This window comes from Onychostoma macrolepis, chromosome 15 (genome assembly GCF_012432095.1).
Source record: "Onychostoma macrolepis isolate SWU-2019 chromosome 15, ASM1243209v1, whole genome shotgun sequence".
In the NCBI taxonomy this organism is placed as follows: Eukaryota; Metazoa; Chordata; class Actinopteri; order Cypriniformes; family Cyprinidae; genus Onychostoma; species Onychostoma macrolepis.
In genome coordinates this window covers 24,714,050-24,741,735 of record NC_081169.1, presented here as the reverse complement: position 1 = coordinate 24,741,735, position 27,686 = coordinate 24,714,050, and the positions used below count along the sequence as shown (strand labels likewise).

At 37.1% G+C, this 27,686-nt stretch overlaps 3 protein-coding genes across 3 annotated transcripts; all 3 read left to right on the top strand.

The window, feature by feature from the left end:
* Window positions 1-196: 196 nt before the first annotated feature.
* On the top strand, window positions 197-17,210 carry hsc70 (heat shock cognate 70). The gene is made up of 9 exons (XM_058799141.1): window positions 197-377; window positions 6,048-6,257; window positions 6,516-6,721; window positions 7,669-7,821; window positions 8,034-8,589; window positions 8,673-8,875; window positions 14,742-14,940; window positions 15,063-15,295; window positions 16,562-17,210. Exons 2-9 carry the CDS (start codon window positions 6,053-6,055, stop codon window positions 16,748-16,750), a joined length of 1,944 nt encoding a protein of 647 aa, XP_058655124.1. The 5' UTR covers window positions 197-377; window positions 6,048-6,052; the 3' UTR covers window positions 16,751-17,210.
* Window positions 17,211-17,352: 142 nt separating this feature from the next.
* Window positions 17,353-23,542, top strand: LOC131554079 (chymotrypsin-like protease CTRL-1). Its single transcript, XM_058799142.1, has 7 exons — window positions 17,353-17,651; window positions 21,059-21,258; window positions 21,363-21,442; window positions 21,959-22,040; window positions 22,564-22,747; window positions 22,875-23,005; window positions 23,145-23,542. The coding sequence occupies exons 1-7, from the start codon at window positions 17,606-17,608 to the stop codon at window positions 23,298-23,300; spliced, it is 879 nt and encodes a 292-aa protein (XP_058655125.1). The 5' UTR covers window positions 17,353-17,605; the 3' UTR covers window positions 23,301-23,542.
* A 1,408-nt stretch (window positions 23,543-24,950) lies between these two features.
* LOC131520493 (chymotrypsin-like protease CTRL-1) lies at window positions 24,951-27,686 on the top strand. The gene is made up of 7 exons (XM_058744759.1): window positions 24,951-25,133; window positions 25,396-25,499; window positions 25,644-25,723; window positions 25,824-25,905; window positions 26,992-27,172; window positions 27,255-27,385; window positions 27,476-27,686. Exons 1-7 carry the CDS (start codon window positions 25,088-25,090, stop codon window positions 27,635-27,637), a joined length of 786 nt encoding a protein of 261 aa, XP_058600742.1. The 5' UTR covers window positions 24,951-25,087; the 3' UTR covers window positions 27,638-27,686.

Below are 27,686 nucleotides of genomic sequence, written 5' to 3'. Positions count from 1 at the left end.
CGTGCTTAATAAAGACTGAATAACCCATGAATGAAAACAAGTGTCTTCTGTGTTACACTGCCCTGGTGTTAGCAGTTGGCTGTTACCTCACTGTGCTTGCACTGAATGGCAGACGTTTAGCTGGCAAGGCTGGAGCACATGAGATCTGCAGCCTGGAACTTTCTCTGCTCTGTGAGGTCAGGTGACTTCATGCTGGAATCTCTCTGGCCGCTGTGGCTATATACACACAGGGATTCTACCTCTGAGTCCAGCAGTGCAGGAGTGCAAAAGGCACCAGGACGAGCTCTAGCAGGGCTTTGGCTGAGGGCAGACCCCATTCTGAGGGAAAGGACACACGTTACACTCCACTACCTCTCAAATACAACTTTTCCAGGAAGGTAAAGGTTTTCTTTGAAGCTTGATTGCAAGCAGTCTGGCTGGGTGTTCTGTTCTGTCTGCTTCTGTCTGTTTTAGATTTTGACTGTTTTGGAAGTCCTGCATTAAAGTTTTTTTCATTTGTTTCGATGTGCAAACTGTTAAAAAGAAGAGACGCTGTGCGTTCTAGACCAAATCCCACACTAAACTTACAAAGTGACAAGTGTGGCACCAGGAAGGAATTCCCAGAAGAAAAACATTTGACTTTAGTGACTTAAGTTTATTATTAGAAACTTGTCATCCAAGTGGATAAAGGACACATCCAAAGTGTTCTGGGGAAGTGCCAGGAATCATTTGAAAACCCCTGTGCTAGAAGGAGAAAAACATTTATGAATGGAGGACACCGTTTAAAGTTTAGACACACCTACTGGTTCTTTATTATTAACCTTTTCACATTTTAGAATAATGGTAAAGCAATTAAAACTATATGAAATAACACAAAGGTCATATGGGAAATAAATAATTTGCAATAAAATAATATATTGTAAAAACTTCATTAGGTGCATCCCAGGATGCTGGACGATTAATTCATTATATTTACTTAGTATTATTTATTATAAATAAAGTTTTAGTTTTGTAATATAAAAAAAAACTGTTCAAATTATATCTTTCTATGTATATATGTGTGGCCTACAGACTAATTTTGCCCCCTCACATCTGCCACACATGCAGACACAGCAAATCATGTGGATCTTGCAGGCCACATGACCCATTCAGCACTAGATTCTTTGTGTCTCTTAACTTCCCCAATGTGCTTTTGTCACATGACGACAGCTTTTCTGTAAGAAACAACCTGTTTCTTTGTCAGGCCTGTTTTTTCTTCTCTGTGGATTTTCCTAAAATCCTTAATTTGATTTGCTCTGCAAAGGAAGCGAAACTTCCAGGTCCCCCCTTGTATACCGACCTGTTTGGTTTTGCATTTCACAATGTTTTATCAAAAGATAAAGAAGACAATGTTCAATCTTTATAATGAATTATAATAACAGTGTGCACTGACAGAGCTTCACAGGTGCTGTTACACACAGTCATGGCATATAGCCAAGCAGGCAATCTAGTGCTTTCTAAAGCAGCTGACAGCTTAGGATGGCATGACTGCAGAACAAGTGTGGATGTAGCTGGAAACTGCCCCATTCAGTCTACACCTAATTTATTTAGAGACTGACTAATATTTTTACTGATATCCTGATAGCCTACCTATTATTTTTGTTCAGGTTGAGTATGCAATATTTTTCATTCTTCAAAAAAATAAAAAAATAATAATAATATATATATATATATATATATATATATATATATATATATATATATAATATTTTTATATAAAAATAAAAATATAAATATAAATGTATATTTATATTTTATATTTAATTCTATATTTTTACACTGGACTTAACTCCAGGTTATCGTCGTTCTAACCCCGCTTTTTTCGGTGTAATTATGTTCCAAACTTGCAATTTAGAAGCGGGTTTAGCACCCGCAACACTTGGACTTGGCAACACTGTACCGCGCGCTGTATAGTTGTTGTATAAACAGTCGTTTTAGCGTTAGAGGGGAAATATGTCAAATGGTGACGGAAAACACATGAACTGGAGTGAAGAACAGACCGTTCTTATTCTACCTTTATAGACCGAAAGGTTAATTCAGGAAACACTTGATAATACAATATATACAAGGAAGTCATGTAAACAGGTGATGTGCTGCTTTCGTCCAATCAATGACACTGCAAATATGCAAATAAGAGCGTAAACGCGCTTAAAATATGCGTTTCTCACTTAAAAATTAATGTTTTGTTAAAAAGTTGCGTAATTTATGTAAACAATACTTTAAATAAGTTAAATTACCTTTGAATGCAGTTGTGTAATGGCATTGTCGGATGCTACTTCTTAGCAAACTTAATAGAACTGTTTATAAAAAAAGATAACATACACGCATTGAAGCCAGGTGTGATTTGTAAGCTCACATAGGCCTATATAAGAAGGTAAACATTATTTTCGTGTCATTCTCAATAAAACAGTTAAAAATGATTTGGTAACACTTTAGAATCCTGTTCTTTCTTTAATGAATAACTACACAGGAACAAGTGACTAATGCACATGCACTATTAACACTAGTAACTACTATACCTAACAAGAAACTCTGATTAATGATTTAGTAAGTAATAGCGCTCAGTTGAAACTGGTAGTTCACTATTAGCTAATCAATAACTACTATTTATATATATATATATATATATATACACACTGTTGCCAGTAAGTTACTGTAATTAAGATTTACAGTAGCACACTGCATTTGATTTATCAGTATACTACTGTAATTCATTCATTTTAATATAGATTTCATAATTTTTATATAGAATTCATTTTATTTTTACTCTACATATGTACTACTGGCATTCAATTAAAACAGAAACAATAATTACAAAATATCAAATTCTTTATTTAAAACACTGCATGTATAACACTTAAAAATACAGACTTCCAATGCTGGAACAGTGCATCTTCACCATTTCTCCTGTCTTAGGACGTTTTGCAGTGCATTATGTTGTATCCTCTGGATTTATATAATTTAAATAATCTTTAGGCAAAGAAATATAATGGGGAAAAAGACAAACAGCCAAAGAATACATAGCTATCTGCAAAAGCCAGGTGCTGCTCCAAAACGTGGCCACCATCTTTGCTCACCCTCCACTTTGACAAAAATGTCTTCTCTGAAAAACAAGATGTAGAAATAGCAGACTTTTAAAAGGCAAACCTCATATAGAATTGTAACAGGGCTGGCAAGACGTGAGATATGCGGATCCATGTGCAAGCTTTTATTTAAAGGCATGGTCATAAATACAGGCAGGGTCAAAACAATGGCAAACAGGTATGGCAGGGACAAGACAAAGAGTAATCCTAGGACAAGCGTGGGTCGACGATCGGCGAACAGCCTCCAAAGGGGCTAGACAAGAGAGGTAATCCAAAACGTAAGCAATAGTCCAGGCAGGGGAAAACACAATCCGAAACTCTGTAGAGTAGCTAACAACTAGAACAGTGATAAATGCATACAATACTCGGCAGTGAGGGAGAGAAAGTCCATGGCTTAAGTAGGGTGTGTGATCAGTGCAATCAGCTGTGTGTGCAATCAGTGCAATGGATGATGGGAAATTGAGTCCAGTGTGATGTGTGCTGTGAGAGTCAATGTGGTGAGGGAGTGACCTCTGGTGGTGAGTGAACGGAAATTCATAGACCGGATTCGTGACAAAAATACACAAACCTCTCAAAACCATAGCTGTTCTCTTACCATGAATTATCAGTCTCAGGGTGGCTGGCCTGCTCATGGCTTTCTTGATGCTTCATTTTCTCAGTAGGCTACTGGCCAACATTAACTACTAACACCTGAACTAAATTTCACATTAGTTAACTTAATGTTAATATAAGATAAGCGTTGCTCGTTAAAAACAATTTTAATTCGGTTAACTTAATTCAATAAGCTGACAAAAGCGCAGTTTACCATGGTAAAGTTCTGTAACCGCCATGTTGACGAGTAAATGGTTAAACTGGTGTGCAAAAATCTGACACAAACACACAGACAAACGTACACATATTTTTACTTTGCTTGCTGGTCTTATTCTCTCGTAAGGTGCATCGACACACAGCATAGATGTTCTCCGGAGCTCTCCCACTCTAGCGGGTTCACCCCGGGAAAAACCTGCGCGCTGCCCCGCTGCTTCCCTTGTCTTCCACGGACGCGAGTGGCGCGGCGCGACGCAAGGCAACTCGACAACAGACAACAATATAGAACCCATTATATATATATTATCTACAGTGAATGCAGACAGTAAAGTGATGCCCCGGTATATTTCTGACGTACAGATGTACTCCAAGCGCTCGCGCTGTTTCTGACACGAAGTACAATCGGATTTCCCAATCATTACAAGCAATGTAACAAGTCCAGTGTAGTCAGTCCCAAGCTGTTGCGGCGTTGTAGACACGGTGTAGGGCAAATTGTGTCAACCCAAATGTAAGAAATGAGGAAAATAAAACGACCTCAGTATAATGGTGACAAAGATACCTTTACAGTAGTATACAGCAATTTAAAAAAATACAGTAAGTCTCTGTATGTGGGGTCTGACGTCACAGAAAATTCCCATGATGCAAATGGTATTACAGTTATTTACTGTAAAGGGAATTTGCAGTGTTACACTGGGTGATATACAGTAAATAAATGTGGAAATTACAGAAATGTCTAACAGTGTGTGTGTGTATATATATATATATATATATATATATATATATATATATATATATATATATATATATATCCTGGAGAACTACTAAGAACTACTGTATACAGGTTCATAATTAATGTGAATTATGCATAATATATAATTAATTCTAAAACGAAGATCATGGTAACCGACTAGTAATGACTCAAGAATTACCATATCCTCCTAAAGGAACTATTAATTACTTGGATCAGTATTCTAAAGTGAAAAGCATCATAACTCCCTAATATTGACTGACGTCCTTGTAGCTTTTGAGATATATGTAAGGTTTTGGATAGTAATGACTCATGTGTTACTACATCCTTCTGAAGAAACTGCTTAGGGGGGTAGTCGTGGCCTAGTGGTTAGGGAGTCGGGCTTGTAACCTGAAGGTTGCTGGTTCGATTCACCGGCAGGAATTGAAGGTGGGGATTGTGAATGAACAGCACTCTCTCCACCTTTGATACCATGACTTAGGTGCCCTTGAGCAAGGCACCGAACCCCTAATTGCTCCCCGGGCGCTGGAGCAAGGCTGCCCACTGGTGTGTGTGTGTGTGTGTGTGTGTGTACTTGTTCACTACTCACTGCTGTGTGTGTGCACTTGGATGGGTTAAATGCAGAGCACCATTTCGAGTATGGGTCACCATACTTGACAATACGTCACAACTTAACTTACTAATTATTTGGATCAGTATTCTAAAGTGAAAATCATCATAACTTCTTAATATTGACTGACGTCATTGTGAGCTTTTGAGGTATATGTAAGGTTTTGGATAGTAATGACTCATGTGTTACTACATCCTTCTGAAGAAACGACTAATTATTTGGATCAGTATTCTAAAGTGAAGATCACGGTAACCCACTAGTAATGATTTAAGTGTTACCAAATCTAGCAAAATGAATTACTAACCAGGACCTTACAAAAACCTCAAAAGTTTACAATGACTTCAGTAATTACTAGGGAGTTATTGCGCTCTTCACTTTAGAATACTGATCCAAATAATTAGTAATTCCTTCTGAGGAATTTCATAATACTTGACTCATTACTAGTGGTACCATGACCTTTACTTTAGAATTAATTATTCATTATTTATTATTCATATTAATTATGAACCTGTATACAGTAGTTCTTAGTATTTCTTATGGAGTTATGAAAAAAAAAAGTTACTGATTAGCTAATGGTGAACTACCACATTTGACTAAGCACTATTACTTACTAATTCATTAATTCGTTTATTGTTAGTTATTAGTAGTTACTAGAGCGCTGATATTGCGTTAAATGTGTGTTCTTGTGTAGTTATTAATTAATGATGGAACAGTATTCTAAAGTGTTACCAATGATTTATTCTGATACTTAACTAAAATCACTATTGGTCATCTGCTCCAGGCAAGATGTCAAAAGGTCCAGCAGTGGGTATTGATTTGGGCACCACCTACTCCTGTGTAGGAATCTTCCAGCATGGTAAGGTGGAGATCATCGCCAATGACCAGGGGAACAGAACAACCCCCAGCTATGTCGCTTTCACAGACACCGAAAGACTGATCGGAGATGCAGCCAAGAACCAAGTAGCCATGAACCCCAACAACACAGTGTTTGGTAAGGCAGTTCATAATTTGCAAGAACATGATGCATTTTTCTTGAGGAAAAGAATGAAAGATTGACATTAACACTTGTTTATGCTACTGTTCTCCATTAGATGGCAGTGTAGTTAATTTAATTATAATACTAAAAGTCAAGTGAGACATACTGTACATACTGTAAAGTCTTTGTTAGCAGCAACCGACAGCAGCTTTTAAAGCAATGCTTCTGTTTGTAGTCATTTTGTCTTTTGCATGCATCTCATTAATTCAACAGATGCCAAACGCTTGATTGGTCGACGCTTTGATGACCCTGTGGTTCAGGCTGACATGAAGCACTGGCCCTTTAAGGTAATCAATGATGGTAGTAAGCCCAAGGTGGAAGTGGAGTACAAAGGAGAGATAAAGACCTTCTACCCTGAAGAGGTGTCCTCTATGGTCCTCACTAAGATGAAGGAGATCTCTGAGGCTTACCTTGGCAAGGTGAATAAAACTATGCAAAAGCACTGTAAATAAGCACTTTCAAATCAGGCCCATTTGTTGCATTCAAGCAAACAGGAAATAGACAGCATATCTTCCTTTAGATCACGTTGTCATTAACGAGAAAATGTGTGATGTGTGAGTTTCAGAATCAAAGATTTGTGACTTCAAGGCTATGAGGATGTGATAGACATTCTGAAAATACTGGAAAATATTGTGTACTCTGTTTATTAAGTAACGTCCTTTGTTTTGAAACAATATATAGGCCTATATTTTTAGACCGCCGTATTTGTGTGCACTACAACTTTTAAACCTTTCTCTGAACTTTGAAAAATGCAAACTGAGGAGAGTTGTGCATAATTTATAACGGATATAAAGCCTTTATCACATACTAACACATGCCAAACCAAAACAGAGAAACACACGTACTGTGGTGAAGATTAACATTTCACTGCAGCACAAGTTCAAAGTTCTGCAAACACAGCTTCACACATCTTATCTTTTAGTGATGCCTGAAGTAAAAAGTGTTTTTTAAAAATCACCACAGATTAATATCTGATTCTGCAACTCACGTTTCATGTTCAAAAATCTCTAATACAGACTGAAGTTTGTTTTGTGCATGTTAGATGCAGAATTATACCTCCACTTTGTATGAGAGATATTTGGAGATAACGCCGGTTACAGGAAGTATGTGAACTTGATTGCAATCGTTAGTGTCAGCAAAACTCTTTTTGTTTAACCGTGCTGCTTCCAAACTTGCATCTTTTACAAGAAAGCATGTGTTGTTTCTTCATGAGCAAAATTATTTTTGAACAGAGAACAGTAATCATAATTAATGCAAAGACTCTTTCATTAATAATCACAAAAATCACTTCACTAAAAACGTGTGTGAACACTTTATATATGCTGAACAGGATCATGCTAATGATGATTTGATCTTGTTGTTTCAGCCAGTGTCTAATGCAGTCGTTACAGTGCCTGCTTACTTTAATGACTCTCAGCGTCAAGCCACCAAGGACGCTGGAACCATTGCTGGCCTTAACGTCCTCCGTATTATCAATGAGCCAACGGCTGCTGCCATCGCATATGGATTGGACAAAAAGGTATAGAGATACCCCAAGCTATATTTTACCTAGTTCAGTGGTTTATCTATGAATAGGTAAATAAATGAGGTTGGTAAACGAGCTAAACTGGATTGTAATGATGTTTCAATGAAGTTGCATCTATTTTTTGTTGTCCAGCATCTCAGATGAACTTTCAGCACAATAAGGTTTAAAGGGTTAAACTGCTGCTTTATGGTCACAATTCACTACAGGTTGGTGCTGAGCGCAATGTCCTCATCTTCGATTTGGGTGGCGGCACCTTTGACGTGTCCATTCTGACAATTGAGGATGGCATTTTTGAAGTCAAGGCTACTGCTGGTGACACCCATCTGGGTGGTGAAGACTTCGACAACCGAATGGTTAACCACTTCATTGCAGAGTTCAAACGCAAGTTCAAGAAAGACATCACTGGCAATAAACGTGCAGTCCGTCGCCTGCGGACAGCATGTGAGCGCGCCAAGCGCACCCTTTCCTCCAGTACGCAGGCCAGCATTGAGATCGACTCTCTGTATGAAGGTGCCGACTTCTACACTTCCATCACCAGAGCGCGTTTTGAGGAGCTCAATGCCGACCTTTTCCGTGGTACACTGGAACCGGTGGAAAAGTCTCTGCGGGATGCCAAGATGGACAAGGCGCAGATCCATGACATTGTGCTGGTTGGTGGCTCCACTCGCATTCCCAAAATCCAAAAGCTGCTTCAGGACTTCTTTAATGGCCGGGATCTTAACAAAAGCATCAACCCTGATGAAGCAGTAGCTTATGGAGCAGGTAAGAGGTTTAATTTCCACTCTATGTGGATTAGTAATTGCTTTTGCTTTATGACATGCTAATCTTTCCCCAAATTTTACCAGCTGTCCAGGCAGCCATCTTAGCAGGTGATAAATCAGAGAATGTCCAAGACCTTTTGCTGCTGGATGTCACTCCTCTCTCTCTGGGCATTGAGACAGCTGGTGGTGTCATGACAGTGTTAATTAAGAGGAACACCACCATTCCCACCAAGCAAACCCAGACTTTCACCACCTACTCGGACAACCAACCTGGTGTACTGATCCAGGTAAATTAAAGTTGTTGTTGTAGACCCATATTTCCTTGGTCTTCTTCTCAGACCAGCATGATTTTCACTTCCAAGCTGATTTGGTGAACCATCATAGTCATGTTGTTCACCAGACAAAATGAATAATGAATGAATGAAACTGCTTGACCAAGAAAGGCTTGTTTAAAAGGGTGGTTGATTGTGATTTCACTTTTTTAACGTTAGTTAGTGTGTAATGTTGCTGTTTGAGCATAAACAATATCTGCAAAGTTGCGGCACTGAAAGTGCAATGCAAACGGAGATATGTCTTTTAAAATTCTGGCATTTTAATGCCTACAAAAATGTTTCGTAAGGACTACAACGAGTTACTTCCCAAGTCCGTCAAGTCAAGTCAAGTCACCTTTATTTATATAGCGCTTTTAACAATACAGATTGTGTCAAAGCACTTAACAGTATCAAATTGGAGGATAGAGTGTCAGTAATGTATAATGATAAGATTAAACACTCAATTTTCAGTTAAAGGCATTTCATTATTGAATTCAGAGATGTCATTGTCTAGCTCAGTTTAGTTTAAATAGTATCCGTTACGTCACGAACCCAGATAAACCCCGCCCCTGGGAACATGCAACAATGGGGGCGAGGCCATGTTGTGCTGCTTTAGAGAAGAGGAAGAGAAAACTAGGGGTGCACGTAAAAATCTATTCATATATGAATCGCAATTCTAACGATTCTAATGGATTCACAAGTTTCAAAATCAATGTTCTAAAGCAGCGGTTCTCAATCCTGTTCCTCGCGTCTCTACATCTCTACATCTCTCTATCTCTCAACAAGTCTTTCTGGTCAGATCTGAAAGAGGACATTTTGGAGGTGTTGAATGAAAGCCTGCCTGAAGGTCAGTTGCGTGTGAGCTGCCGTAGAGCAGTGCTAACGCTCCTGCCTAAGAAGGGCGACCTTACAGAGATCAAGTGTTGGTGGTTCGTATCACTACTTTGTAGTGATTATAAACTGTTCTCTAAAACCCTAGCTAACAGGTTAGCAGGAGTGATGGATGGTGTCATCCATCCTGACCGGACTTACTGTGTTCCCCGTAGATCAATATTTGACAATATGTCATTGGTTTGTGATGTTTTGGAAGTCTCCAAGTTGTTAAATTTAGATTGTGGGTTAATCTCTTTAGATTAATCTCTTCTGCAAGTGTAAATTGGAGTAAAAGTGAAACTTTGTTGTTAGGTAAGTGGGCAGATGGGAAGCCAGAACTTCCTGAAGGGTTAAGTTGGGGAAAATTTGGTATTAAATACTTGGGAGTGTTTCTGGGTGATGAGTTAACAGTACAGAAAAATTGGGAAGGGGGTGATTGAAAAAGTTAAAGGTCTTCTGAATAAATGGAAATGTTTAGTGCCAAAGACGTCATACAGAGGTCATATTTTAATTATTAATAATTTGGTTGCATCTTCATTGTGGCACAGGTTTGCCTGTGTTGACCCTCCCTCACAACTGTTAACTAAAATCCAGGCTATTTTGGTAGATTTCTTCTGGGATAAATTGCACTGGGTCCCACAGAATGTGTTATTCTTGCCAAAAGAAGAGGGTGGACATGGGTTAATACATCTTCAAAGTACGTTTGGGTTTTAGATCAACTCGTCTGGTTGCACAGCTATTAGTGAAATGGTCGACAACTCTTAATGCAACAGAAAGAAGAGGGTGCTAAAAGAAGAGGGTGGACATGGGTTAATACATCTTTAAAGTACATTTGGGTTTTAGATCAACTTGTCTGGTTGCACAGCTATTAGTGAAATGGTCGACAACTCTTAATGCAACAGAAAGGACTCTGCTGACTAAGTATGGTGATGGCCTCTGCAACTCAAATCCTAAAGACTATTTTCATTTAGAAAATGTGTGTAAGCTTCTTTTTGAGTACTGGGAAGGTTTTGTATAAGTGTTGTGTAATTAATTTTAACAAAAAAATGTTAAATAAGAAAATTGATACTCCATGGCGTGAAAGTTGATTATGGATAAAAAGCCTGAGTGGAGAGCATTGTATAAATCACCGTTGACTAAAAAACAGGTGATTTACATTGGAGAAGCCTTCATGGTGCTGTAGCTGTCAATGCTTTTATTTCGATCCTAAATCCTGAGATTGATGCTGGTTGTCCATTTTGCACTGAGAGAGAAACCATTTTTCATGCATTTCTCTGATACTTTTGGAGCTTTGGTGTTGCCGACTTTGCATTTCTAATATGCTTCCAAATATGTAATGAAGAAAATATTTATTTGTCAATTGCTGAATTTTGTTTTAGGCAAAACTAGCTATCTATATAATTAGAAAGAAAAAAGTGGAACAAAATTTGGAACAGAATGTAGTTACATTGTTTTTAAGCATGGTGCAAGCAAGAATACTGATTGATTTCAAACACTATAAACATATGGATGATCTTGTTTCTTTTGAGGAAGTTTGGTGTTACAATGAGGCTTTGTGTTCTGTTTTCATGGGCGATTTGGCTTTTACACATTTGTGAGTTGGGTTTGTTTTCTTTATAAATTAATATTGTAATTTAATGATGTTGTGAAATAATATTTATAATAAAGGATTGTTAATTATTTATTTATTTTTTTAATTCTCTCTCTTTTGTTTTTAAATGAAGTTTTTTATTATGAAGGGAAAACAAAATCCAAACCCACATGGCCACATTGGGCAGCCAGTGCTGTCGATATCTGCCCGTCTCTATAGTCAGAGTATGGTTGCTCAGTCTGTACCTCGTCATTTGTCTTCTTAGTTTAAAGTCTTTCACTGTACTCAGATATTCTGCAGTGGTGTAATCTCTATTTAGGGCCAAATAACATACAAGTTTACTTTGTTTTTCTGTTGTTTCTTTCCAATAGGTTAGACAATTTTCTTTTTGTGCTTTTATAATTTGGTTGGGCCAAATTTTAAGGATGAATATTTCAGTGTCCTGATGCTGGATGTTGTTAGTCATGTTAGTCTGTTTTTGCAGCTTCAGGACCATCTGAATCAGGGGACTTTTTTCAGGGTTCACTTCATGGTTTTTAAGGGCTTTAAAATGGTAAGAGTTGGGGTCGCTCATTTTTAAGTGTTTCCAAAATTTGATGGCTCGTTTCTCAATGTGCATTAGTAGAGGTTATTGGCCTAATTCTGCCCTGTATGCGTTGTTCGGTATGTTCCTCTGTACTCAGAGGATACTTTTACAGAATTTAGCATGCAGGGCTTCAGTCAGATTTTTGTCCCATTTTTCAAATTCATGATTTAGGAGAGGACCCCACCCTTCACTGCCATATAATGCAAAAGGTTCTATGACTGATTGGAATATTTTGAGCCAGATTCTAATTGGTACTTCAATTTGAATAGATTTTTTGATGGCATAAAAGGCCCTTCTTGCTTTCTCTTTCAGTTCATTCACAGCCAAATTTAGCTTACCAGTTGCACTTATTTTCAGCCCAAGGTATATGTAGTTTGTGGCATATTCAATTTTGGTGGTACCAAGGGTGAAATTGTGTCTCTTTCCCTGAAGTCTGGGTCTTTTCTGAAATGTTAGTACTTGATAGGATTAATAGTCAGGGCCCAGGTCTGACAGAACTTGTGCAGGATGTCTAGGTTCTGCTGTAGACCCTCTTCTGTTGAAGACAGCAGAACCAGATCATCTTTATGTATATCAAGAACTTTATGTTGGAGTCATGTAGTGTGAGACCAGGTGATTGTTCCAGGACTTTTACCAATTCATTAATGTAAATATTGAAGAGGGTTGGTGATAATGGGCAGCCCTGCCTCACACCCCACCCTTGAGTGAAGAATTCTGTTCGTTTATTTCCAATTTTAATTGCGCATTGATTGTTTGAATACATTGTTTTTATAATATTGTATGTTTTACCCCCAGTACCTGATTCTAGAAGTTTTGACAGCAGACCTTCATGCCAAATTGAATCAAAGGCCTTTTGGAAATTTACATAGCAAGCGAATATTTTGGTTTTGTTTTGGTTAATGTACGTATTTGTCGATCAGGGTGTGTAGGGTGAAGATGTGGTCTGTTGTTCTATAATTTGTTAAGAATCCAATTTGACTTTTGCTGAGGACATTGTGCTCTGTAAGGAAGTGTACAAGTCTTGTGTTGATGATATTGCAGAACAGCTTCCCCAGATTACTGCATACACAGATGCCTTTGTAATTGTTTGGGTCTGATTTGTCTCCACTCTTAAATATGGGCATTATGAGTCCTCGGTTCCAGGTTTCAGGGAAATGACCAACACTCAGAATGATGTTGAACAGTTTTAGTAGGGCCAATCTTAATTTGTGCTGTGTTCTTGAGCATTTCGTTGAGGATGCCATCTGGTCCACTTGCTTTTTTGTTTTTTTAAGGCCTGGATTTTATCAATCATTTAATTTTCTGTAATGGGGTAGTCTAATGGGTTTTGGTATTTACCAATTGTATGTTCCATATGAATAATTTTTTCATATGTTTGGGTTTGTTCTGGGTTCATTTTAATTTCACTATAAAGTTGTTCAAAGTGATTTTTCCAGGTGTCTCCATTTTCTATGGATGTTTTTTATGCAGGTAATTCCAGTTGTCCCAGAAATTGTTAGAATTTATGGATTCTTCAATAGTTTTTAGTTGATTTTGGATGTACTGTTCTCTCTTTTTTCTGAGTGTACTTTTATACTGTTTAAGTTCTTCACAATATTCATGGCGTAAATCTGCATTGTTTGGTTGTCTATGTTTTTGATTCGATAATTGTCTTAATTTTTTCCTTATGGTTTTACAGCCTAAATCAAACCATTTTTCATTTTCTTGTGTGGTTTTATGGATTTTCGTAGATAAGTTAGATAAATTCGCCAAATATTCAAATATATAATTTATGTTCTCTACAGCTAGATTGACACCATTTCGATTATGAGGATAAATTCTGCCTAGAAAGTTGTCTATTAGTAAGCATACTTTTGGATGGTCAATTGCTGTCATATATTTTTCTGTGCTGTTTTGTGCCCATCTGTAATTCTCTCTCTCTCTCTCTCTCTCTCTCTCGCTCGCTTGCTCTCGCTCTCGGCTCCAACAATGAACTGTTCCATTTACACTTATTTTCACATAGCTATGAGAAGCGTTAAACATGGACGCACACGCGGTTGCCGTACTGTCTTAAAGCTCTAATCAGGATAAAACCGTATATTAAAAGCAAACAGAAGCAGTAGCATATACAAATAGCAGCGGATCTAAAAGTATGAGACAACAACAAACAAAAAAAAAACATACCATTAAGAGCCGTGCTTGCACAGGTTCTGTGTGACTCTCTTCACTAATATCCTCTGCGTCTCAATTGGGCTCAAATTGGTAAGCAATATAGACGACGCCATTGTTTACAATACAACTGGAGCACATGCTGCCGAGCTGAGGGGCGGGACGTTTAGACGTGCACTAGAGGTGGTGTAGCCAATCACAACACACTGGGTCAGCGAAACAATCTGAGCCCAATGCGTATTTCTGAGGGAGGGGCTTCATAAAAGTAGGAAATGATCAGCGTGTTTATCAGAGAAAGGACAGAGCGGTGTGGAATAAAGGTAAATTATGTGAAAAATAATGTTGTTTTTTTTAAACAAAGCATTAACACATGTTAGACTGCACCCCATAAACACAAACCAGCCTAGAAAAAAAAACAGTCAACCACCCCTTTAAGGTCTGTAAGGAAAGCTTGTTAAGCCTGGTAGAGGCACCAACAGACCAGCATCCAAAACACACAATATGGTGGTAGTAATGATCAATGCTGGACTATTCAGGAATATCTTTGAAACAACTGTGATGTTGACAGCAATTCTCCCAGAAACTCTTAAAGCATTTCAGCTAATCGGAGTCTCATTTAATGATACCGTTTTTCTTACCCTTAGGTATACGAGGGAGAGAGAGCTATGACAAAGGATAACAACCTTCTTGGCAAATTTGAGTTGACTGGCATCCCTCCTGCTCCTCGTGGTGTGCCACAAATTGAAGTTACCTTCGACATTGATGCCAATGGCATTCTCAATGTGTCCGCAGTGGACAAAAGCACTGGCAAAGAGAACAAGATCACTATCACAAATGACAAAGGTAAAGTAACTTGCCCTGACTTTGAAAAAAAAGAGTTGACTTTATACTTATCGACTTGATTCTGGACATCAAAAATGGCCTCTGTTTTTCACAGCGAGTTTCTCACTAATCTTTACTTTCAGGCCGTTTGAGCAAGGAAGAAATTGAGCGTATGGTACAGGAAGCTGACCAATACAGAGCAGAGGACGAAGTCCAGAAGGAGAAGGTCACTGCCAAGAACACTTTGGAGTCCCTGGCCTTTAACATGAAGAGCACTGTGGAGGATGACAAGCTGAAGGACAAGATCAGTGCAGAGGACAAAAAAACTATTATTGACAAATGCAATGAGGTCATAGCTTGGTTGGATAAGAACCAGGTAGGTAAAAACCGTAAACTGCTTATCTTGCATGCTAATCTACAGTACAGGTTATACTTGTTTATGGAATTAAGGCTATCCCCTTCAGTTATGATTATGTCACTGAAAGTACTTTATTCAATAGTCTTACCTTGAGGAAGTCAAACCCGTTTATGTAACCACCCAGAGTGTTTCACCCAATAACAAAGAGATCATTAAGCCAGTGTTTCCCAACCCTGTTCCTGGAGGTACACCAACAGTACACATTTGGCATGTCTCTTTTATCTGACCCATCTATTTCTGGTCTTGGAGTCTCTACTCTACTAATGAGCTGAGTTGAATCAGGTGTGTTTAATTAGGAAAAGTTGGAAAATATGTACTGACGGTATGCCTATTGGGGGGTATTCCAGAAAGCAGGTTATGTGACATACCCAGGTATGTTTAAGTTTAGCGGATAAACTCAGCGTTCGGTTCCAAGCCATAACAACTTACTCCCCGAAAATAACATGCTAAGGAGTAGGTTCTGTTTCATTTTTAGCTTACTTCAGCGCCATCAGCATATGCGTGACCTACTGACCAGAGTGCAGTTGGCGTGACAGATTGTGCACAATATTATATATTATTATTGTATGATATGTTAATTATAAAGCACTAATATAAGTAATATATAAGGTAATATATTATTCTAATGTGGTTACTATATTTAATGGCATATATAATAGTTAAAACTGTTATAACAAGGTCATTTTTTATTTATTATACATATTTATTTCATTTTATATTATCATCTCACACATCATTGATCTGCATTTTCTATAATTTATTTCTATAATAAAAATACATATCTGATATGATTTATATTATTAGCATCAAACTAACAAAAACCAAAAATTATTGCACAACCACCAGTTAGGTGGCGATATGAACCAAGTATGTTGGCCGTTGAACAGAAGAAGAAGAAAGAAACGGCACGCTTTTTCTTACCGTCCGTTTCCATAGTGACTCGTCGATTCATTGCTCTTTTGAGAATATCTTGTATGTTAACCAGGAACTTACTCTGGGTTGAATTAACTTAACCCCAGACGTGTTTTTGGAACCAACATACCTCAAGTAAGCAAGGTTTGGGTTAATCATCTGAGAGTTCAGGGTTTAGAAGATGGTAAGTTAGCCTTGCTTTCTGGAATACACCCCAGGAAAAGGGATGGGAAACACTGGATTAAGCAATGAGCTACTTCACAGAACAAAGAGCATCTTCCAAGACAGTTCTTCTTATGTCTTGTGCCACAGACTGCAGAAAAGGATGAGTATGAGCACCAACAGAAGGATCTGGAAAAAGTGTGCAACCCCATCATCACCAAGCTCTATCAGGGCGCTGGTGGAATGCCGGGTGGAATGCCAGGTGGAATGCCTGGGGGATTTCCTGGAGGGGCAGGAAGTGGTTCCTCCTCTGGGCCTACCATTGAGGAAGTGGACTAAACTTGACACCAGAACATTTAGGCTGACACATAGACAGAAACCAACGCAAAATTTGATTTACGTCAAATTTCTGCATCTCAATTTATAGAATTTATAGTTCTTATCAACTCACATTGGTCAGATGTGCCAGATGAGACCAACTTATAGCTTGTGACCAAAGCAATATGGCACTTACAAAACAGCATTAGCATATTTACTTAGCATCATGTTTCTAAATCCCTAATTATATCGCTAAGCTATTATTTAATGGTTACAAGGTTAGTCATGCTATAATTACAACAAAATACCTAGCTGAGGTGAGGCCTTGTAACTTTCAGTTACAGTTCAGTTAGCTGTTATACTCATTCATTATTATTATTATTATTCCACAGGGAGGGTTTTTTACACCTCTGCTTTACAGTTCATTCATTCAGTGTTTCTTGTATGACTCAATTAAAAATAAAGCATATTATTTCCTTAATATCTTGTATCATGTTTTCTCATGTCTCATGTCATGCTAGAAGGAATGTAAAGGTATGTTAGAATAGCCTGCTTTATATGCAACACTCTCATTTCTGTAATTGAGTGCATTCATGGAGCAAGAAAAGTAGTTAGAAAAAGGGTTTGTTTTAAGAAAGGTAGGTGATATCCCTTTGTTTTTGTTTGACTGATTCACCTATTACAGTTAGTGGCGTGAGGAAATTTTTTTTTTTTTTTTTTATTGTTCTTTTCCTCATATGACAAATACAAACATTCCTGAGCCGCTCCTAACTGCATGGAAGCAACTGTATGAATCGCAAAAATTAACAGATGCTAGAGAGAATATAAAGAGACCTAATGGGAACAACAGCAACATATTAGGTTCTTGTGTACAACATGATCTGGATCATTAGCTTCTTGGCTTTGGTGGCTTCCACTCTGGGTGAGTGTTTATGAGGATAAAGGACTACAGGTTACAGACATATACGGTTACAATATATATATATATGTGTGTGTGTGTGTGTGTATGTGAATTATGGTATTTATAATATGAAGATTGAATATATTGAATGAAAGTATAAATATATGGAATGAAACTTGAATATATGGAATGAAAGTATAAATATATAGAATTAAACTGGAATATGTGGAATGAAAGTATGAATATATGGAATGAAACTTGAATATATGGAATGAAAGTATGAATCTATGGAATGAAACTTGAATATATGGAATGAAAGTTTGAATATATGAAATGAAATTTGAATATATGGAATGAAAGTCTGAATATATAGAATGAAATTTGCAGTGTATGGAATTAAAATGTAAATTTGACAGTATTTAATGAATAATAATATACTGTAGCTAGTTATATCCTTGTTATCAGAGCAATAGTTTTCTGAATTGAATGACTTTAAAAAATATAATTTCCTCAAATTTTCCAATACTTTGTTGAACTAAAGATTTTGGCAACAGCTGATCATATTCCAAACAAAGAGTGTACAGAGTGTACATCCCATCATCTTGATATCCCATCATCTCAGACATTTCACACAGTGTTAATTCTGACAGCATTTTGATTTAGTTTTAGTCTTTTGACTACAATGCCATATAGTTTTAGTCATATTTTGGTCATTTGAATTGTTTTAGTTTTAGTTTTAGTCGACTAAAAATACAGTAGATTTATTCGACTAAAATCTACTGAGTTTGGTTAATCTGTAATGCATTAATTAAGCATTTCATTATCACACAACTGTTGAATACATGACTAAACTGACAGTTTGACATAATTGTGTGTGTTTTTTGACAATTCAAGTGCAAAAAGACACAAAACAGAGCTAAATTCTGTGCTCATCAGGGCCTAACTCATACTTTTTATGGCTATAGTTAACTATAATAATCCTAAAATCTATTTATTGAATAATATGTCAAATAATGTCCTTAGTCTTTCCTTCCTGTGACTGGAATCCCCAAAACAAGACCGAAATACACCGGAATTAAATATGCATTTAACGTCTAAAACACATTACCATATAAACATTGTAAACATTGCTATAATTAATCAGCATTAGTTCATAAGCAGTTGCCTGTCAAAAATGTGTGCTATTCATTTATTGCAAACCGCTCTGAATCAGTTTGAAGCACAGTTGTCGAGACTGTAGAACACGCAACAGCGCAGAATTTTTGCGCAATTAGATCAGAACATTACAATTCATATGTGCACATCTATCACACAGGACGCCAGTTCTGACTGGGAATTTTCGTCTCATTTTTATTTGTCGACAAAAATGGCATCGATGTAGATTACTACTGGTATTTTTTACCAGTAAGATACCATTCACTTGTTTCAAAATACATACTCTTTAATGTCAATCATCCACCCAATTCAAGTTTCGTCCCATATTTTCAAACTTTTATTCTATATATTCAGACTTTCATTTCATATATTCAAACTTTCATTCCATATATTCAAATTTTTATTCTATTCAGACTTGCATTTCATATATTAAAACTTTCATTCAATATATTCAAGTTTCATTCCATATATTCAGATTTTCATTCCATATATTCAAGTTTCATTCCATACATTCAAGTTTCATTCCATATATTCATACTTTCATTCAATATATTCAAACTTTCATTCCATATAATCAAGTTTCATTCCATTCCATATACTCAAATTTTACCTAAATGGCATGTCATAGTATGTAGATTATTATATGTGTTATTGTATACAGGTGCATCTCAATAAATTAGAATGTCGTGGAAAAGTTCATTTATTTCAGTAATTCAACTCAAATTGTGAAACTTGTGTATTAAATAAATTCAGTGCACACAGACTGAAGTAGTTTAAGTCTTTGGTTCTTTTAATTGTGATGATTTTGGCTCACATATAACAAAAACCCACCAATTCACTATCTCAACAAATTAGAATATGGTGACATGCCAATCAGCTAATCAACTCAAAACACCTGCAAAGGTTTCCTGAGCCTTCAAAATGGTCTCTCAGTTTGGTTCACTAGGCTACACAATCATGAGGAAGACTACTGATCTGACAGTTGTCCAGAAGACAATCATTGACACCCTTCACAAGGAGGGTAAGCCACAAACATTCATTGCCAAAGAAGCTGGCTGTTCACAGAGTGCTGTATCCAAGCATGTTAACAGAAAGTTGAGTGGAAGGAAAATGTGTGGAAGAAAAAGATGCACAACCAACCGAGAGAACCGCAGCCTTATGAAGATTGTCAAGCAAAATCGATTCAAGAATTTGGGTGAACTTCACAAGGAATGGACTGAGGCTGGGGTCAAGGCATCAAGAGCCACCACACACAGACGTGTCAAGGAATTTGGCTACAGTTGTCCTCTCCTGAACCACAGATAACATGAGAAGAGTCTTACCTGGGCTAAGGAGAAGAAGAACTGGACTGTTGCCCAGTGGTCCAAAGTCCTCTTTTCAGATGAGAGCAAGTTTGGTATTTCATTTGGAAACCAAGGTCCTAGAGTCTGGAGGAAGGATGGAGAAGCTCATAGCCCAAGTTGCTTGAAGTCCAGTGTTAAGTTTCCACAGTCTGTGATGATTTGGGGTGCAATGTCATCTGCTGGTGTTGGTCCATTGTGTTTTTTGAAAACCAAAGTCACTGCACCCGTTTACCAAGAAATTTTGGAGCACTTTTCTGCTGACCAGCTTTTTAAAGATGCTGATTTCATTTTCCAGCAGGATTTGGCACCTGCCCACACTGCCAAAAGCACCAAAAGTTGGTTAAATGACCATGGTGTTGGTGTGCTTGACTGGCCAGCAAACTCACCAGACCTGAACCCCATAGAGAATCTATGAGGTATTGTCAAGAGGAAAATGAGAAACAAGAGACCAAAAAATGCAGATGAGCTGAAGGCAAAGCAGCTGTCAAAGAAACCTGGGCTTCCATACCACCTCAGCAGTGCCACAAACTGATCACCTCCATGCCACGCCGAATTGAGGCAGTAATTAAAGCAAAAGGAGCCCCTACCAAGTATTGAGTACATATACAGTAGATGAACATACTTTCCAGAAGGCCAACAATTCACTAAAAATGTTTTTTTTTATTGGTCTTATGAAGTATTCTAATTTGTTGAGATAGTGAATTGGTGGGTTTTTGTTAAATGTGAGTCAAAATCATCACAATTAAAAGAACCAAAGACTTAAACTACTTCAGTCTGTGTGCATTGAATTTATTTAATACACGAGTTTCAAAATTTGAGTTGAATTATTGAAATAAATGAACTTTTCCACGACATTCTAAATTATTGAGATGCATCTGTATGTTATTGTGATACTTTTCTCATTTGTTTCTTTATGAACAATGGTAACAGGATGTGGGGTTCGTTACCCGTTGCGTTACCCGTTGCATCACCCAGCAGCTGAAATTGCCGAAAGATCTATAAGTGCTTTTGGGGATCGGCTAGAAAATCTGCTAAAAGATCTGCCAGAAGATCCATCACCTCTACCAAGTATTGTTAGGGGAAATGATGCAAATATCATTTACTCTTGGCCCTGGCAGGTCTCTATCCAGGTAGTGTTATAAGTTTAAAGACACAAACTTTGTTTATACTAGTGGTGGTGGGCCTTATTCTCTGCATAATGATGTACTCATGAAATTCTTTATATTTGATCCAGAGCTCAGAAGGTAAGCTCGTCTGTGGTGGTTCCCTAATCAACGAAAACTGGATCCTCACTGCTGCCCACTGTTCAGTTCAGTAAGAATCTATCTATCTATCTATCTATCTATCTATCTATCTATCTATCTATCTATCTATCTATCTATCTATCTATCTATCTATCTATCTATCTATCTATCACACAGTTTGTAGATCGGGAAGAAGGAGGCGGGAACCGGCGAACATTTAAACAAAGTTTTTAATAAAATAAACAAACATCAAAGTAAAGCGGCAGCCCCTCACGGACGACTGCCACACATAAAATACAAAATAAAAGTCCAGGCCTGGTCCTCTCTCGTCTTCCACTGTCGTCACTCCTCCTTTTATCCTTCCGGAGCTCCTCCGTGGGACTCGAGACCGGCGAGTGGCGCAGGTGTCGCTCATTATCATTAACTCCACCGGCCTCGCTCCATTCCCACGGCTCTCGGCCCCGCCCCACTCGCCACACTATCTATCTATCTATCTATCTATCTATCTATCTATCTATCTATCTATCTAATTTCATGCAGTTCTTTTAGATTTTAGACTTTTTATGCTTTGTCACTGTCTTTCTAGGCCTGGAAATGACTATGTGGTCCTTGGACAGTATGACCGTGGTTCCAATAATGAAAATATTCAAGTCAAGGAAATTGCCAAGGTATCATTTTCAATTATTTTTTTTCTTCTTTTTGTTTCATGTTTTTGACAGAAGTCTCTTCAAAGCTACATTTATTTAATCAAAAATACAATAAAAACAGTAATTTTGTGAAATATTATTTCAATTTAAAATAAGAGTTTTCTATTTTAATATATTTTAAAGTCTAATTTATTCCTGTGATGGCAAAGATGACATTTCAGCAGCCATTACACCAGTTGTTACATGATCCTTCAGAAATCATTCTAGCATTTCTTATTATCAGTAGTTAAACCATTTGTGCTAATTAATATTTTTTTTCTGGAAATTCTTTTTTCAGAATTCATTGATGAATAGAAAGTTCAAAATAACAGCATTTATTCAAAATAAAAATCTTTTGTAACTGTATAACTGTTTCTACTGTCACTTTTGATCAATTCAAAAGTCAAAAGTGACAGCATCTTTGCTGAATAAATAATGTTTTTTTTGTTTTTTGTTTTCTTGCTACATTACAAACAAAACAGAGTTTTTCTTTCTACACTTACAGGTCATCACCCATCCTGACTACAACAAACAGATTAAGTTCAACAATGATGTTGCACTACTGAAATTGTCCAGTCCAGCACAGATGACGTCCCGTATCGCTCCTATATGTCTGCCTAGCTCCTTAACCAGCATCCGCCCTGGGACTCTTTGTGTCACCACTGGCTGGGGAGCAACTGAAACTAACCGTAAGTCTGCAATTCTTATCACCTGTGTACAACAGAACATTTTCAATACCTACAACTCCTGGATTTACTAGATAAACTGCTTAAACATTCATACATTAATTGTCTCACATTATTCTTTTGCTTTTAGCAAATCCTCGAATTCTGCAGGAGGCCACTGTGCCGATAGTGAGTCAAGCGCTGTGTAGGCAGCTTTGGGGTAGGAACAGAATCACAAACGCCATGATCTGTGCTGGAGCCTCTGGAGCCTCGTCTTGTCAGGTATAAAGACAGATGAATATATTACACACAAAAATATTCAAACTACATTAATTAAAAAATGTGAAATAGCAGCTCACAGACTGTATAAAAGGGTCCAAACTCTCAATGTTAATCACTAATTTCTATGTGTCGACTGCAGGGTGATTCTGGTGGTCCTCTGATTTGTAAGAGTTCGGGTGTTTGGTACCAAGTGGGCATCGTTTCCTGGGGCCACGAATCCTGCAGCACTGACCGTCCAGCTGCCTACACCCGTGTCTCTTACTTTCGACAATGGATCAGTGAAATCATTACATAAAACTAGAACACCAGCTTAAATCTCATGCCCTCACAGTCTCTGATTCTTTTGTCTGATTATTCATTCATTAGTCCAGTGATAAAACTGTGTCTTCATAACACTGTTACGCTACTGCTTTGAATACTGGAAATAAATCATGACATAATGCCAACAGAGTTATTAAAAGCACGTTATAACTTTATATATATATATATATGTATGTGTTTTCATTTTTATTAACTATTGATTATGCTGAACTTATGTATGCACACATTTATAAATATTGAATAAAGATTTTTGGGTCTTCCTGCTTTGCCTTGACTGTTTGTTACAATGCACAAGCACACTAATTTGGGTTCACTAGAAAAAAATCTAACTAAGTGGTATCTGCAAACAAATGGTGTTAGACCTTTCACAATTTTGGAATGACTTGGATGATTTTTAGTAGATGTATAACATCAGTTCTCTAATCCGGTGTTAGGTTTTATATTAAAATTACCCAAGTGAAAAATAAATATACTTAAATGTATTTGAAATACATTTATTTCATGCTAAGTATACTACAAATACATTTTCATATTTATGTACTTAATAAAATGCCCTGCAATTGTACTTTTAGAATACTAAACTGGTATACTTCAAGTCCACTAAATTGGAATTTTGTACTTAATGCACTTTAATTGTGCGGAAGTAGTGCTGAATTCCAATTAAAGACATACTTAGTATATCTGATTGTGCTAAAGTGGAACTATTGCAAGTATACTTTAGGTACACTTTAAATAAAGGGCAATATTATACAATCCTCATCAAAAGTGACATTAAAACACATTTTAGGCTTATTAATAAGAAATGTGCATTCTGCACATGTAATACTCCAAATAAAGTTTCATTAAAAATGTTATATCAGTAGGTCTCGAGTTATCTGTCAGTAAATATGTTAATTGATTTGAACTATACTTGCATGTAGTATGAAATAGATGTATTTTAAATATATTACTTTTTTACTAGGGTATATAGTGTGTTAAATTAATTTCTCAGGATCAAATCCAACTAAAACAGAAGAGCTTAAGTCATGTCTGTTTGTGCACTTCTGTACATTGCCAATGCTATTCGTCATATGTTTGCATTGATTGAGAAAAGACATTACACATTTGTCTGCTTGTCCTTGTAGATCATGATCATGGTTCCAATACAAAACCTGTGCAGACTTTGAGCATTCCCAGGGTGTCAGCGTTAAAGTGAGTAACACTTTGTAACCTCCTATGCATTTTCCTAGAATCCACAGTGGTTAAACATCTTTTCCCATCGTTTTATTGAATGAATGAATTAATGAAGCATTTATATATTGTGTTAAACAACCACAAAACATACTGCACAATAAACAAAAAGTATTTTAAAAAATCATTTAGCATACAAGAAAGGAGAAAAGATCTTAATTTTTTTTTTCTTCTGCTGAAAAGATAATATGGGGTCAACAAGAACTTCAGGTTATATATTTACAGGTGAAAGAATAACATCTCAGGTGTCTCAATGCTACACTTGAATGCATTCAGGAAAAAAAAAATTAAACAAAGGTGGGAAGCCGACCTTTTTCTCAGTTGACCCATTTGTTCTTGTCAATATTTCAACATGCTTTTTGTCACATGACTGTACGAAACAAGATATGAACGTTCCTGAGCTCTGAGATCCTACCAGCTGCATGGGAGCACCTTGATGAATTCCCAGTTTTATCAGATGCTGAGTAGAATATAAAGCATGGGAGAGACCCAATGACAACAGCGGCAGAACTTTAAGTACTTGTCTCTACCATGCTCTGGATCATCAGCTGTTTTGCTTTGGTGGCCTCCACTCTGGGTGAGTTTTCAAAGTTTGCAATGAGGGTAGTAGGAGTCAGTGTCAATCTGAAGATAATAATTACTCTAAAACATAACTGACAGCATTTATATATATATATATATATATATATATATATATATATAATTTCTTCCTTTTTTTTTTTTAAATCAGAGGACTTTCTGAGGTTCAAGATATATTATTATTATTATAATCAAACTAAAAAGTGATCAAGAACTGACTAATAACCCATAATTGTATGTTTTTGCATGTACTTACATAGGTTGTGGAGTGCCTGCCATTAAGCCAGTAATTAGTGGCTACAGCAAAATTGTTAACGGAGAGAATGCAGTGCCTGGTTCCTGGCCCTGGCAGGTCTCTCTCCAGGTAACTTTTACTAGTTTTATACTTTTTAAGGTTCTTTAAAATTTAATTTGTATAAGTTGAGATGCATGGAAAATTTAATATTACCAACTATGTGTTCATCATACCCAAAGTTATATCATTTATATTTAATAATGCACGAACCAGCAATCCAATGGCTTCCATTTCTGCGGAGGGTCCCTGATCAACCAGTACTGGGTGGTCACTGCTGCCCACTGCGGTGTCAGGTAAGAACGTTTGATTCGGTTTTACTTCAATAACATACACTGCTTGATTCTTTACCGTGCTTCTATTTTCAACGTTTCATGTTTATTCCTCCTACCCTAGGGCTGGATATCACTATGTTATTCTTGGAGAGCATGACCACGGCTCCAATGCTGAGCCCATTCAAGTCATGAACATCGCCAAGGTATAAGCTTTAATGATATCAGTTCAGCATCCTGTTACTTTGAGTCACTGTCTGCTGATAACATTGCTGTGGTTCTATGATATCGTTGGCATTACCTCAAGAGCCACAGCGTTTTGTCATTCTGCCTCAGTTAAAAATATTGCTTTCTTACTTCTCAGAACCAGCACACATGATGGGATCTTATAAATACTTGCATCAAACAGACTCCTTTAGCCATTGCGTCATGTCTCACATTTTTAATGTTTCAGTAAATGTTTTTTTTTAACATCGTGAGTAATTGTCCCTACTGCCTGACAGATAACAAGTCTCTATGGGAAAAAAAAAAAAGATTTTTTAGTCAAGAAGAAAACTTTAAAGGCCGTTATGTCTGTATGTTTGAGCTCACTGATATGTTGGGTTTATTAGATTTGCATAACAATTACAGCAACTTTCAAAACTTTGGGGTCAGTAAAATGAAGATTTTTATTCAGCATTTGATTAAAAGTGACAGTAAAGATATTTATAATGTTACAAACTATTTTTATTTTAAATAAATGCTGTTCTTTTGAACTTTCCATTCATCATAGAATCATTTTTCACAAAAATATTAAGTAGCTCAACTATTTTCAACATTGATAATAATAAGAAATGTTACTTGAGTAGCAATCAGCATATTAGAATGATTTCTGAAGGATCATGTGACACTGAAGACTGGAGTAATGATGCTGAAAATTCAGCTTTGTCATCACAGCAATGAATTACATTTAAAAATATATTACAATAGAACATTTATTTTAAATTGTCATACTATTTCACAATATTACTGTTTTTACTGTATTTCTGATCAAATAAATGCAGCCTTGGTGAGCATTAGAGATTTATATTTAAAAAAGAAAAAACACACATTTAAAAATCTTGCCAACTATGAACTTTTGAATATTAAGAAATAAACCTACTGAACAGCTTTTCTATCTTTTCCTCAAAACCTTTAAATATAATATGTAATCATTATCATTTAAATATAATATTTAATCATCTACTCTGTCTAAAACCTATGAAGTAACCTTTAAAAGACATCTCATACAGTCAATTGTCTTCCTGCTGTAGGCCATCAGCCACCCTTACTACAACGGTAATACCTTCAACAATGACGTCACTCTGCTCAAACTGTCCTCTCCAGCCCAGCTGACGTCCCGTATCTCTCCTGTGTGTCTGACTTCCTCCTCCACCAGCATCCCCTCCGGCACTCTTTGTGTCACCACTGGATGGGGCAGAACTGGAACCACCTGTAAATTTATCATCATCATCATCACTTAAATCATTCAAACAACTTCTATTTTGATTTTCTTCTATTTGCTTTGTTTTTATAGCAAGTCCTCGTATCCTGCAGCAGGTCGCGCTGCCCCTTATGAGTCCAGCTCAGTGCAAGCAATACTGGGGTCAGAGCAGAATCACAGATGCCATGATCTGCGCTGGAGCCTCCGGTGTCTCCTCTTGCCAGGTATATGAAGACAGATACCTTAATATTTTAATACATATATACAGTGCTGTAGTCCTGATGTGGCTATATGGGTTCGTCTGTCAACTACAGGGTGATTCTGGTGGTCCTCTGGTGTGTGAGAGCGCAGGTGTTTGGTATCAGGTGGGCATCGTGTCCTGGGGCTCCACCGACTGCAATGTTCGCGCCCCAGCCATCTACTCCCGTGTGTCTTATCTCCGCCAATGGATTGACCAGACTGTCGCCTACAACTAGAGTTCCGACTCTCTGAACATAATGGCAATAAAAATATTTTAAAAAAACA

What these genes read in the sequence shown, in the direction of transcription:
- hsc70 (XM_058799141.1), top strand. Translation starts at nt 6,053, where the DNA reads ATGTCAAAAGGTCCAGCAGTGGGTATTGATTTGGGCACCACCTACTCC. An exon ending in CATATGGATTGGACAAAAAG is followed by an intron (nt 7,822 to 8,033) that starts GTATAGAGATAC and finishes AATTCACTACAG; the next exon opens with GTTGGTGCTGAGCGCAATGT. An exon ending in CACTATCACAAATGACAAAG is followed by an intron (nt 14,941 to 15,062) that starts GTAAAGTAACTT and finishes CTTTACTTTCAG; the next exon opens with GCCGTTTGAGCAAGGAAGAA.
- LOC131554079 (XM_058799142.1), top strand. Translation starts at nt 17,606, where the DNA reads ATGATCTGGATCATTAGCTTCTTGGCTTTGGTGGCTTCCACTCTGG. An exon ending in CCTGGCAGGTCTCTATCCAG is followed by an intron (nt 21,259 to 21,362) that starts GTAGTGTTATAA and finishes TATTTGATCCAG; the next exon opens with AGCTCAGAAGGTAAGCTCGT. An exon ending in GGGAGCAACTGAAACTAACC is followed by an intron (nt 22,748 to 22,874) that starts GTAAGTCTGCAA and finishes TTTTGCTTTTAG; the next exon opens with CAAATCCTCGAATTCTGCAG.
- LOC131520493 (XM_058744759.1), top strand. Translation starts at nt 25,088, where the DNA reads ATGCTCTGGATCATCAGCTGTTTTGCTTTGGTGGCCTCCACTCTGG. An exon ending in TTTGGTGGCCTCCACTCTGG is followed by an intron (nt 25,134 to 25,395) that starts GTGAGTTTTCAA and finishes GTACTTACATAG; the next exon opens with GTTGTGGAGTGCCTGCCATT. An exon ending in CCGGTGTCTCCTCTTGCCAG is followed by an intron (nt 27,386 to 27,475) that starts GTATATGAAGAC and finishes TGTCAACTACAG; the next exon opens with GGTGATTCTGGTGGTCCTCT.